This window comes from Phoxinus phoxinus, assembly GCF_949152265.1.
Source record: "Phoxinus phoxinus genome assembly, chromosome: 18".
Lineage (NCBI taxonomy): Eukaryota > Metazoa > Chordata > Actinopteri > Cypriniformes > Leuciscidae > Phoxinus > Phoxinus phoxinus.
In genome coordinates, this window is record NC_136893.1 from 11,490,154 (window position 1) to 11,504,527 (window position 14,374).

General features: G+C 38.2%; 1 protein-coding gene across 4 annotated transcripts in view; it reads right to left on the bottom strand.

The window, feature by feature from the left end:
- The window catches only part of arhgef25a (Rho guanine nucleotide exchange factor (GEF) 25a), a 79,478-nt gene that overhangs the window by 56,401 nt on the left and 8,703 nt on the right, over positions 1 to 14,374 (bottom strand). The window contains exon 1 of one of the 4 annotated variants that reach the window (XM_079588282.1): positions 1,056 to 1,456. The exons of the other annotated variants lie outside the window; for them this stretch is intronic. Within the exon in view, the coding sequence (XP_079444408.1) occupies positions 1,056 to 1,149 (94 nt within the window). The 5' untranslated portion in view covers positions 1,150 to 1,456. Of the gene's footprint in view, positions 1 to 1,055; positions 1,457 to 14,374 lie in introns of those variants that run through there. 4 annotated transcript variants of the gene reach the window in all.

Consider the following 14,374-nt stretch of genomic DNA (forward strand, 5'->3'; position numbering starts at 1 on the left):
TTATACCATTTAGACTCAAAACAGATGGAATATAGCAAGAAGAAATTGTGTAGATGTAATCGCAAGAGATTTTGCTTTGGAGCTCCCATTTAACATGCAGCCTTAAAGGAATAGTTTACCCAAAATGAAAATGGTCATCATTCAGCCTCATTTATGTCATTCCAAACCTGTATGAACTACTTTCTTCTGTGTAACACAAGAGAAGAGATTTTGAAGAATGTTCCAAAAACTATTTTTGTCCATACAATGAAAGTCAATAGGATCCAAAACAATATTAAACCCCACTGACTTTCATTGTATAAACAAAAAAGAAAGGTTTGGAATGACATGAGGGTAAGTAAATGATGACAGAATTGTAATTTTATTGATAAACTACCACAATAGACACCTCAATGACTGGCTGAAAATCCTGAGAAACAAACCAAAAAAGATAGGAAAGAGAGACTGTGGCTGTACTTAGTCAAAGTCTCAGTGTTAAATTGGGGAAGGAATGTTTCTGTGCAGCCCCCAGAGTTTCATCCACCCACGTGCTCCTCCAAAAAAAAAAACTGAACACATGGCACCCTGATCTACATGCAAACACGCTGCATCTAATGCATGAACATAAACATTCACACACGCCTTTCTTGCTGCTCGATAATCGTGTGTACGCATTTGAGAGGGGGAGTGAGATGAAAAGTGTGAGGGGAAGCCGTAACCAGGAGAAGTGACAGACATCTGTTGCTCAAGCTGAGCGCGAGCAGAAGAAACAGAGGCACAGACGAATCCCCCACGACACGCATGCAATGCAATACATTCACACTCAGAGAGTAGAGATAAGAAAAAGGTGGGTGAGCATCTGCCAATGCAGATTTGGAAAGCGAGACCCGCTGGAAGAAGATCGTAGACCAAATAAGAAAATCAGAACACCAGCGTGGAAGAAAACCTCCAGGAATAACACGAACATTAGCATTCAACAAAGCACACATTACCAAGAAGTTGCAAACTCAAGGGGTAGTAGTAGTTTTCTTATCCTTCATCTTTTTGTAATCTGTGACAAAGTTTAAGTCACTGACCTCTGACCCGGGCATAACAGCAGCCGCATTTTGCCAGGACTTTCCGAAACAAGTGGTGGCAGGCGCAGCCCCGATGGTGGTGGCCCCCCTTCATGGTCTACCCCAGTCACTGACCACAAGATTAGCAGGCATGGGCATGGCACATCACACGCGTTCACGCCGGGGATATCCCTGTAGTGGTAATTCCAAAGAGGTGTGGAGGAATACCTCAAAACAAATCCCAAGAGGAGCAAAAGTCCAGCTAGTCTGCTAGGGAATCATATACTGTCCGGATATCCAGTCTCAGGCTGTCACTGCACAAGCGAGAAGACGAGTCAACAGCAGGCAAAAGCACAGCTCAGTCTCCCTGTTTTTCCTCCCTCCTGCTCTCACTGTCTGCTCAAATGACAGACTGTTAGACTGCCAGAGAGAGAGAGAGAGAGAGAGAGAGAGAGAGAGAAAGAGAGGGGGGGGGGGGGGGGTGTGTGAGGGGGCGGAGTTAGCAGCTTGACTTGCTGGCTATTCCAGGATTCAGCTCCCACTCCCCCTTTTATCCCCTTCATCATGCGTTTACTCTTCTCATAATTTTCTCTCTGCTCTCCAGTCTTTTCAACCATCTGTCTTGGACTTTTTTTAGCACATAACCATTTTGGAAGATCTCAGATGGCTGGTCCAAATTCGAGTCCCTCATGAGTCAGATCCAAGATAAACAAGTTGGAAAATACAAATCTGCTTGTGAGCTTAATTGCATGTGGTAATAATTTCAGAAGTACCAGGCTAAAAGGGTATCTCAGACCTGCTGCGATGCAGTACGGGTGTGTTGTGTTTACTGTACACAGGGTTTACAGAATACGAGGGACGAAGGTAGCTGCGTTTTGATTAGTTAAAGTTACAGGCCTGGGAAGACACACAGAGTTTGCTGTGTTGAATATCACATTTCAACGGGTAATGTTTACACATTTTGATCAGTGATCACATGTGTCTGTGTTCATACTTCACAGTGGCTGGAGGCTAGATGGCGAGGGTGTGTTTGTGTGCTTGTCACCTCTGATTGGATGTTCTGTTGCAGCGCTGGTGATTTACAATTACATTTCAACACAACCAATATGGGAATGTTATTGAGGTAAAGCTGACATAAGGGCTTTCCCCTCCAGATATAACCAGCAGTAGTTTAAACCCCAGGTTAAGCAATGTCTTACATTTTTTTGTTACATTTCATATTATATATATATATATACTTTTCATAGTATACTTTCACACCCTGTTCGATTTTAGCGTCTAAAAAAATGGTCAATCTAAATTGATGAATGACATATATGTTAAGTGAAGTCTTAAGTATATGTTTTAGAAGAGAATGTGCAAGGTGACATTTCCACAGATGGACAAGCAGTTATTAAAGGAATAGTTCACCCAAAAATTAAAATAATCTCATAACTTACTCACCTTCAAGCCATCCTAGGTGAATATGACTTTTTTCTTTCAGCCGAACACATTCGGAGTTAGATTAAATAATATCCTGGCTCTTCCCAGCTTTGTAATTGCATTGAATAGTGCCCAATTTTTTGAAGCTCAAATCCGTCCATAAAATGTGATCCTGGACCACAAAACCAGTCACATGGGTCAATTTTTTGACATTGAGATTTATACATCATCTGAAAGCTGAATAAATAAGCTTTCCATTGATGTATGGTTTGTTAGGATAGGAAATTATTTGGCCGAGATACAACTATTGGAAAATCTGGAATCTGAGGGTGCAAAAAATCGAAACATTGAGAAAATTTATTTTCGCGTTTGTGCTGCATTCACTCACAAAAAGAAATGTTTTATATATTTACAGTAGGAAATTTACAAAATATCTTCATGGGACATGATCTTTACTTAATATCCTAATGATTTTTGGCATGAAATTTTTTTTTGTATACACTGACCCATACAATGTATTGTTGCCACAGATATACCCATGCTACTTGTGACTGGTTTTGTGATCCAGGCTCACATACGTAATCTATAAGACTCCAGTGGGTTAATGCATGGCTTCTGAAGTGAAGTGATGGGTTTTTGTAAGAAAAACACCCATATTTAAAACTATATAAACTATAATCACTGGCTTCCAGCAACGGCCGCACGTGTGATCATGAGAGAGTTGAGTTCTTGCGGAAGGGTGACCTCTGACCCGACGTATGACGTATTCTCTTATATCAAAAAGCACCGTAATTTTTCTACAAAACTTCCCATTTAAGACTTCTAATTCGTGAACGACTTTTTTTGTTCTGTTCTATCCTCTGTGCTTTCGTGTCAATTCTCACCTAAGCTTATGCTACGCCTACGTCATACGTCATACGTCCTACATCGCGTCCGATGTCAGCCTTCCGCCAGAACTGATTGTGTTCGGCTAAAAGAAGAAAGTCATATAAACCAAGGAGGGGGAGTAAATTATTGATGCTGTACTACTTGTCTAATCAATAGCTATGTTTTCATCCAAGTTGCAAATTTATGTTAAAAGGGGGAAAAAAAATATTAAAAGTGCAACTGCCAAAAAAAAACAAAAAAACAACAACAACAACAATGCAAGTAAATCTGCAAAAACTTATAAAACCTGGTTACCATTGATCATACGTTCATGTATAAAATAAAAACTTTAACCCATGGTTTACATATGTCCCATGTAAAATCTCTAAACCTGACTACGTAGGATTAATTTTTAAAACAAGATGAAAGTAAGAATGATGTAAAATATGGAACAAGATAACCCAGGGTTAAGAATGACCCTGGGGCAAAGCGATAATCTGTTAAGCAGAAGAAAGAAGGTGTGTAAGTGATGACAATTTGTATTTTTCTGTAAACTATTTCAAGTGTGAAAACCCCTATAAAGAGACAAGGCTCGTAAGAAAACTGTGTGTCGGAATGTGATGCTAATGGTAAAGAAGAGCAGGAAATGGAGTGCAGGCCTCTTCTCAAGTACATGAGCAGCTGGGGATTTTGCTGAGTTTGTGTGTGTTGATGGAATTAGTCTCTCTCTAGAGCCCAATTACCCGGTGTCTATTGCGGAAAAGCAGAGAGGCTCCATATAAGTGCGATGCAGCCAATGAGAGTGGAGAATTCACTGAAGTAGCCAACAAACCATTCCCCCATCCAGCCCTGTTTAAAAGATAAAAACATCAGGACTAAGACTGCCACATGCTGAATATATGCAATGCATGAAATTAAAACAACCTACCTTGTATATAAAATAATGATGAATTGAATCGGTCTTAATGGGTACCTCTAAATGTCAAAAAATATTGTATCGAAATTGTACTAATTTAGAGTAAATGCATTTTCATGTAATTTAACAGTTCCGTTTCAGTCAGATTAGAGCAATAACTGTTGTTTTTTTAGACACTTTAGTCTGACTGAAATTGTACCAGTTTTAGATCATGTAATGGCTTCGTTCAGCATTATATACGTACAGGTATGTTAATCAGACTACTATTGGCCACAGCATTGTGCGCTTGCTCTGCAGGAGAGATGGCATGACATTTTTAATCCTTCAAATATTTCTTTACCCATTGTGTCACACTTGACCAGAGAGATGGAAAATGTAGCTTGACTATGCAAAAACCTGCTGTGGCTCTATTATAACCATGCATGTAAACCTACTGCTAGTCGGCCTATCACTGTCACTCTTGTCACCTCAAATCGGCAACTCTCATGACGTTAGTTTGTTACTGCAAATTGCTGTCATCCCCTTAACACCTCCACCAGGTTGCAGTGTTGTAAACAGCAACCCATCATGCTGCTGTGGCATGAATGGCAGAGGATTTTACTCACAAGAACAAAGGAGAACTGCATTTTCTCTCTTCTAATCTATAATCCAACTACACAGACAAACAGAACAAACAGTATTTTGATTTGGTTAAAATGAAGACAAATTAAATTGAAACCGAAAAAGCTATTTTAAAGCACACCGTCAGAATCAAAGACTAACGCTGCACGTCAAACAAGCAGTGCCGTCCTTATTTTGTTCCTTCTCATTTCAAGTGTACACTGCTTACTACGGTGAAAGAAAGGGAGTTGCATGGCTATGACAATAACTAGCTCTTATGGTGATGTTTGCATTTGATCACAAGTCAAGTTCTCTCTTCCTCTATCTAATCTCGCCATCCTCTTTCACTAACCAGTTTGCTTTTTTTCTCTTTGCGAAACTTGATTAAATGAACCATGCCATCATGCCATGAGTGCAAATTCTGCTAAGTTGTTCTGAGCGCTTGTTGTGTTTGCTTTTCCAGTGTGTTGTTTCTTTAAAGACAAGCAAGCAAATAATTTCAGAGGCAGATACCTCCCTCAAAACCAACATACTGTACAGTATCTGCCTAAACTGGTTGAGGGAAGAATGTTACATGAACCTCCACGTAATCTTATGATAAATAACATGCTTCACATGTGTGCTGTACAGAGTGCATTAACATTTCTGATCAGTAGAGGGAGTGTATAAAAGTGCCTGAGCATTGGGCAAGTATTTACCCCTCTTAAGAATCTCTTCACTGATTTGCTGACACTCAAACTTCTGGGAAATACTAATGTGCCTAGTATTTTATTGTAAAAGATACATGCATTGTCCCATTAAATATTACATAATTTCTGACTAAATATAGAATAATGTCATGTCCAGTTAACCAATATAGTCCAGTAATTTTATGAAAAAAGGTTGAACAAATTGCAACAGAAGTAAACTCAACTGATTTTGTATCCTCAATATGTCCTGAATAAGGGGAAAAAAAGCCCTTGAGGGGAAAGTTTCGAAAAAGACCCAAATATAGCATTCATTATTTTTCTCACGTGAATAGGGTAAAACATTTAACCTTTAGATATCACCATGAAAATGACTGAGTTGATTATTTGGGTAAGCTATAGCCAGGTGAAAATGTCTTGTTGAATCTACATAATTAGATTATGCTCTGTTTGCCCATGTTAACAAACAATTTCAAAAAACTTTTATTCAAAAAAGTTGTAATTTTCAAATTACATTTGAAATACACCAAAATAATTTTTTTGTTTGTCTTGATGCAAGTAATCATAGTCATTTTCATGGTGCTATCTAAAGGTTAAAAGTTGTACCCTATTCACGTGAGAAAAAGAATGAATAGGCTATATTTGGGTCTTTTTTTCTAAACTTTCCCCTAATGGGATTCTTCGGGGCTTTTTTTCCTTACTCAGGACATATTGAGGATACATTTTATAATTCCAAGACAACAGGGCAAAATAACTAAAAAGTGATATGAGGTGAATAGTGCATTTAAACCCATACCTCTCATCTCTGTCTCTTTCCATTACTCTTCCTCTCCCTCTGTTCTTCCCTCACCCTTTCCTGTTTATTTACTCGTTCTCCACACTTCATTGCCTCCATTTATGAGTCTACCCTGGCACGTACATATTCAACACACGTAAACTCATCTACACTCTCCCTCATACATACTGTATGTATTAGAGCTACGCGATTATTCATTAAAAGATCGCGATAGTAAGGCTTGCATAACTCGGCTGCCACGTCATTAAGCACCGCTAAGGCCATCTCAAATTGAAGGATCTTTAGAAGGTAGCCTTTGTTTCTTTTGAAGGATGCATCAAGTGAATCCTTTGTGTCCTTCAATCACCCACAATCCTTTGCACACATTACAATTCACAAAAAAGAACTGAAGGAAAACGAGTGAGCGCTGAGCTTGTCTGAGTTTATTATGAAATATAAGAAATTAAAGAAATGTAAATTAATCATCAAACACTAAACTGCAAATAATGCAAGTCACTTGTCATTCCCTGTATTGCATTAATATAAAGCTAGTTAATATAAAGATTTTTAATACAACGTTTTTTTTTTCCCAAAATGAAGTTTTAATCGTATTTTCATGGGGGCAGGAACATGTGTGATGTAGCCATGCACACTTAGACTGTCTCATATAGCGTTTAATGCTGAGGAGGACACTAGCCTACAACCCTCAGTAGGTCTGGACTAGGAAGGACGCAGCCTCATAGGATGCAGCCTTCCATTTGAGAAGCACCCTATATGAGGGAGTCATTGAATCATTCATTCAAGAGATTTGTTTAAAAACGCTGATTCATCCAGTAATGAAACAAGTGAAGTCTTTATGAATGAGTCAACAAGTGAAGTCTTTATGAATGAGTATTTGAATCATTCATTCAAATCGATTAAAATCACGATTCTCAATTTATCCAGAATCGTGTATGCACATATGAAGATATATCTAGGCTACTAGCATGCAAAACTGCAAATATAATTGTGGTGAGCAGGACGAGGCCGAGGGCCGCGAGAGAATGTCGCGAGGCCGGTGGCGTGATTGCTGATGAGCGACACCTGCACGACGCCGCACCGACCTCTCGTATCTCTCATGGAGGAGCGGAAGCAGCATCTCTAACATTGTTACAGTAATTTTCAAACTCGTTTTCCCATCATTCATTATTTAATATATCATATGCAAAATATTTTAAAGAAGATATTATCAATGTCAACTCATGTTTTGCACATAGAAGTACATAGACATAAAAACTGGATGGGTAAATAGCATAATGTAATGTTGGCTCTGTTTTCCCACTCCCCTCTGACTTGTTTTTGCACATACTGATGATGATGATGGATTCTGACATTGCTCACTGCATGCTAATTACACAAACAACGATTCAAGCTTTAACTAACAGCTTTGACAGTGACAGGAACAATGAAAATACTAGTAGTAGTGGGTTCAAGGTCAGCAAGCTTAAATATGTCCCAAGTTCATTTACTTGATGTGTGTAGATGAAAATGAGGTAAACTTATTTAATCTACTCTAAATATATTCCCTCTCTCCGCTTCTCCAACCCATTCTAAATCATACTAAGCAATGCCTTGACCATACTGTGTTTTTATTGGATTGTTTAGACCTCTCCAATTCTCATTCTTCCTCTTTGTCTTTCTAAAAGCAGGAGCTCCAATTAAGGCCTGCATGAATAGGCAGCAGTTTGTGAGAACAGAGAGACGGTTGGCAGAAAGCCGGCTGGCTGCAGTGAGCTGGTGTTGTATGCTCTGCACTTTGTTTGCTGGTCTGTCTCCTAACCCAGGCCAAGAGATTGGCCAGGACTCTCACAAAAATATATACAAAAATATGCACACACACACTCACATATTCAGACACAAGGGATGTGCACCATTTAGAACTGAATCGAGAAATTCTGTTCTTTTGAACTTTCTATCAAAGAATCCTGAAAAAAAGTTGCAATTTCCACAAAAATAATAAGCAGCAGATAATTCAGCTTTGTTATCACAGAAATCAATGATCAATCAATCAATCATAATGACACCGTGATCGTTCATTGGCCAGAGGAGAACTCTTATCAAGCAATGCCTCCCCACAATCCCTCTCTCCAGAACTCCCCATTCCTTGCATACTGCATTTAAACAGCATCCTCAGATCCTATAAATCCACTCGCTAAGATGTCCTAAAGAGGATTTTCAGGATTTTTAAAGATTAGTGATGAGATATTTAAACATACAGGTTTATTGAAGGTAAACACAATCCTTCTAACCATATACATGCAATAAAGTGTGTTCAGCCGCAAATTAAGGCAGAGATTATGTAAAGCGTATCTGTTTTAAATTATACAGAGACCAAACTTCTGCTTCCATTTCCATATAAAGTCAGCATGCATTTCCGCTGTCCTTAATCTCATCCTGAGATTTTTGTTCATAAAACATCACAGTGTGGAAATGTCATCTGTGGACCAGTTTTGCTCCCTGATACATAAAGAAGCAGATCATTACATCTGATCTCCGCAGATGCAGACTGCTGTCTCTGTCTGCATGATTCGGTTCTCTGAACCCTGTAAGCAAAAAAGACAATGACCCAACATTGTCAGGCTACCCTTTTCTCATCTTCAGATCAAAGACTACCTCAGCAGAGCACTGTTCATCATGAGGACTTGGCTAATGCATTTGGGGGAAAGTGTAGCAACCTCTGCTCTGATTAATGACCAACAAGTCAACAGTTAGCACCAAAGAGCACAAACAAAACAGACCAACATCCATCACATGACCCATCCAATTCCCAAGCTCTAGCCTAAACCACAGATCTTATAACAACGGGACGCATCTCACCCAACAGTCACCATATATCAACATCCAGTGGATAAACACAACACCGAGAAATATACAAACAGCCCTACAGCTTTACGACATGGCTGACACAGGCTCAAACTGTTCTAGGAGCTGATTGAGAGGATGATGTCTGATGGTTGTTGGGTGTGAAGGTTTGGCTTCCGGCCTAGAGCCCCAGTGCAGTGGCCAGCAGTTTATCAAAGTGTCACCCGCTCTGGAGCATTAACTCGAGAGGATGTCTGTGCTCCTTAACAACTGGTTTATTTTCATATGCTTTGACCTCATTTAGATTTAGACTTACATCTATCCTTTCTATACTGACATCTTTTTTGTTTCTCTTTTATTTTGTGGTCATGATGTGCGCATGTTAGACCCACATATTTTCACCATTGCACTGAATTGATCATGCAATTTAAATCCAATTGTATTCCTGAATCTGAACAGATGTATAGCAAAAGGATGCCGCATTACAACTCAAATGTAAATGTAAGGAAGTAAAATTCTAATTCAAATTAATTCATGTAAATCATTTTTAACTAGTAAAGCTAAGTCTGTCAAGATAAACACTGACTGTTGGCTTGATGAAGCTTGGATTAAAGGTTTAAGAAAGCAGTTAAAATTCATAGGGAAAGTATTTTCATAGAGAAGAACGATAAAACAATAGATCAGAACAACAGTCAGGAGAGAAGAGATTTCTTTAAAAAACATTTAAAAATCGTACCAACCACAAGCTTTTGAATGGTTGTGTGAATATATGTGTATACACTACCATTCAAAGCATGCGGTAGGTAAGATTTGTAAATGTTTAAAAAAAAATCTCTTATGGTCACCATGGCTGCATTTACTTGATCAAAAATACAGTACAGTACAGTACTATTGTGAAACATTACTACAATTAAAAAAAAACTTTTCAATTTAAATACATTAAAAAATTATCAATTCCATGCGACCTGCTGAATAAAAGTATTAACGTCTTTCAGAAAAGAACAAATTGACACCAAGCTTTTGAAAAGTAACGTACATAAAACAATAGATAGACAGAATGACAATGACAGACAGAACGAAAATTCCCAGAAAGCACTACCTCTGATAAATAGCATTTCAGTACATTTCTAATCCGGCCATTTCCATTGAACTCTTTGTAGGGTGTGGCCAATTTTTTAAAAAAATTTACCTCATGAATTTAAAGGAAGCCAATTTTTCAATTCTGGAAGTTAGGTTGGATAACACAACACACATAATAACTGTCAACGTTTATGGTCTAATAAAGTCTTGACATGCATTAAAACATGCAATAAAACATATAGACGTGAAAACACACACACACATACTGGGAAACACTGAGGCAACCAGCACCAATTTTCCCTAGTGTGGCATGTGCAGCTCCAAATCTGTGGTAACAGAAGACCTTTTAAGGTCGGGACTCGGTTAGCCTATGCGTCTCTCGGGAATTCTGATTCCACATTCCCTCAGCTGTTTTTTTTTATTCTAAGGAATATGTGGAAAGGAACCCTTTATAATGTGCCAACTTATGAATGGATGAACATTTCTTGCAGAACAAACCATATATAGAGTTTTTTTAGATACACTGCCACATAATGTGTTATGTCAAATATCAGCACCCCAGAAAAATCTTTGTTTGCATAGCAGGCATCTTCTTCTGTAGTGAAGATTGCATGATTATTCTGACTGTAGGGGAACAATACATTACAGAGCAACACGTGACAGCTTTGCTGTAACTGAATAATGAATGAAGAATTATGAATAAAATAATTATGACCAAAAACTACTGCACTAGACTGAGCCTTGCACGCACATGAACCACTACATATTTATGTTCAAAATGAATAATACAAATATTCTAAAAAAAAAACAAATATTTCCCAGTTCCCTGAAATGTTTAAAACATGAAATATTTCACCGCATAAAACATTTAAAGCAAATATATCTCAGTCAGCACAAGGATCTGATTATGTCACTCACACTATCTGCAGTCATATTCCTAGGAAACTATCAGCCATTCACCTTTGAAACATCAGCACTTCTGTCGCTTCCTGTTTTTTCTAAGCATTCAATCAGAGGAAAGATAGGATATGGAGGGCATACGTGTTGTATCGAACGTTTGTGTAGTCATCCTCAGCCAACCCTGTTACGAAAGAGCTACATGACGTGCTTCAAGGTTTGTCTGACTAAAATAATTACTCCTTGGGTGGACAGTGAAGCTTGGGGATTTGGGGAAGACATGAGGGCTTCTATCCAAGGAAATGTCCCTAATGGACTGTCGGACATGAGCTTTGAGTAAGGAAGAGAAGAAAAAAAATGGCGTTAAAAAAGGGTGAATGTGTGCAAGCTACACATCTGCATGTGATTTAGTGAATGTTGGCACTGTCTCGTGATTCCACTGAAGCCACTAAACAAGCATCTTGTTTCTAATCTTTAACAGATGGGTGATCTCCTGTGCCTCTAGCTCCTCTAGTAATGCAGCGGCCTCTTTAGATATAGACAAAGCAAAATTCCACTCTGAGCCCTTCAGATCTTATTGATGAGGAACTGAAAACTATTAACTTGAAAAGACATTGCAAAATGGCTAAAGCTTATTTGGTTAAAAAAAGGCAGCTATTGAAGCAAAAGTTAAAAACTGTGTCATCATTGTTAACTCACCTTCATCGTGTTGTTCCAAATCTATACTTTTTCACAAAATGAGAACATTTGAATAATGTTCACGATGACGTTTTCCAAGGAATTTCAGTAAATAGGTATTTAAGATTTCTAGCTTTAGATTGGATGCAACGGCAATATCTTAAAAGTGTTTCTCATGTGCTACAATCTGAAACTATTCAAAAGCTTTGTTGTGTGAGAAACGGCTCAAATTTTAAGCAGTCATTGACTGAAAATATTGAATCTCTCATTGGTCCATTCATGAGAGATGTCTCATTTGTGAACAAATCATTCTTTTGTCAAATCGTTCAGTGGTGACTTGCTCACTGGAGGGCAAGACTGTCAGTGAATAGTGTGTATTTCTCACAAAGCTTCAGAAGACTTGGACATCAGGAATCATGGACTGCTTCGGGTGCTTATGACGTTGAGTTTATGGTGCTTTCGTATTCTTTATTGAAGCTTGAACGCTTTAGTCCTCATTTATTGTAACTGCAAGTGCTACAATATCTTCAGAGCTTCTCTTGTGCTCCATAAAAGAGAGTCGTACAGGTTTGGAATGATTTTTAAATGAAACGTATTTCATTCCAAATCATTTTTGAGTGAACTATCCGTTAGTGGAGTAATCATTTTGATCATCGCTTTGGCATGAAAAACCCAAATTCACAGCATAAAAGTAAACAAAATAAGTAAACTTATATAAGGAAGCAACCCTGATTAAATGGACAATGCCGCTTGTGCTTGGTATGGCTTAAACTAATATTTAGAAGCAACAGCTTTGACACGGCAATTCATCTAAGCAGACTCATTTGCGACAAACACCCTAGGCTCCTTGCTTTCCTATACACCACGTCCTGAACAGTTAGGGATTTGGCTACATGACACATACCTCCCATCCCATTACAAAGCTCTTTCTGTTCTGAAGGACTCGATTTAATCCATTTAACTCTAAATAATCAAAGCTGCAACATGTATTGCTTTTTTCCAGACATTGGGCAAAGAGTGGGTCTCCCATCTGGAAACTGTTCAGAGCAGCTTTTCATCCAGTTTTCGTCATGGAAGATTAGCAGAGATCGTTTCCCCAATACAACTTGATTAAGTAAGTTTGATTATCAGTTCAGGCAGTACAGTTACAGGGTGTGGTTCATTAACCACCTGTTTAGACCTGAGACAAAGCCGATCTGATAAGAGCTCTCTTACCTCCACTAATCTGCATCCAACAGAGTCGCTAACAACCAAAACACAGCATTAGCCATATTTACCCTTCAGGCTTTCATTGTTGGACAGCGGTTAAAATAATAACATACAAAAGTGGCATTTTTTCTCTTTTGTAATTGCATCCAGACGTCAACAATAAGTCAATGAAACACGGGAGAAGTTGTGATACGGCCGAATTGATGTCCACTAACATGACGTGAACAAGAACAGACGCGACCAAGAGAAATTAATAATGAGCTACTTACATTTTAGACATAATATTGTCAGCGATTGTGTCTTGTTTTGCTGCGTCAACACTAATATTTCCAAACAAAGCCAAAACAGGATCAATTGTCGTGCGTTTCAAAGCAACACTCATTACTGCTTGGCGGTCATTTCCTGAATGTAGCAGTGTGTTTTGAACAAGAACAAATTGGTTGAGTGAATGATTCATTGACTCACTGATGTCAGTTGTTTCGGTCCTAAATAATCACAACTCAGAAGGTCACTTATATATAGTCATTGGTTACCACCTACTGGCTTAACCTTGAATTTTGTTGTTGCAGTTTGGGTAAAACATTCTTAATAGACCTTAATAAAGCAAACATGCACTGTTGAAGTACTGTGTGAAATATGAAATGTATGGTTTACTTACGCAAAGGTAAAGCATTTCTTAAAACTGTTGGCTGATGTAAAGTTGGAGGAGAATTTATGTGGGGGTTTTTTAATATTTTTTTTACATTAAACATTTTCTTGGTATGCAGCTATTTATATTGTTTTAAACGATTGAACATAATTTCAAATAATAAATTTTATTCTAATTACAATTTTTATACATCTTTATGTTTTTATAAGACTTTATAAGACATTTTTGATAGATGTGAAGTTAAGAAACATCTAAATGTTACTTGTGTATTACTACCGGTATGTGTGTTTTTAGATCCTGCATCTCCATAATGAACATTTTACTGGTTTCAGACTGGAGGAGCGAGGAAACATCAATTGGAGAAGCATCCAATGAGTGTTTTCAAACAGGCTGCTTATATATTTGCCCCGTCTTCCATTGGTCAGCAATCAGGTAGTCCATCCCTTAACTCATGCCATTGGTTCAGCCACTGTTACTAATGTCCTGTTGAACGGAATGGTCAAACAAACAGAGCAATGTTTTGATAGCACCACAGTGTTTACACTTTTCAGGGAAATCAAACTACGGCTTTAAATCTTAGGTGAAGTTATTTTCAGCCCATGATGAAACCATTATAATTCCATGTAAGCACCCAACGCATGCTGATAGTGTTAACTGTATTTGTAAATATTTGGCAAACACTAAACACTGTAAGCCAGAATGTTTGTTTGTATTGTGGGT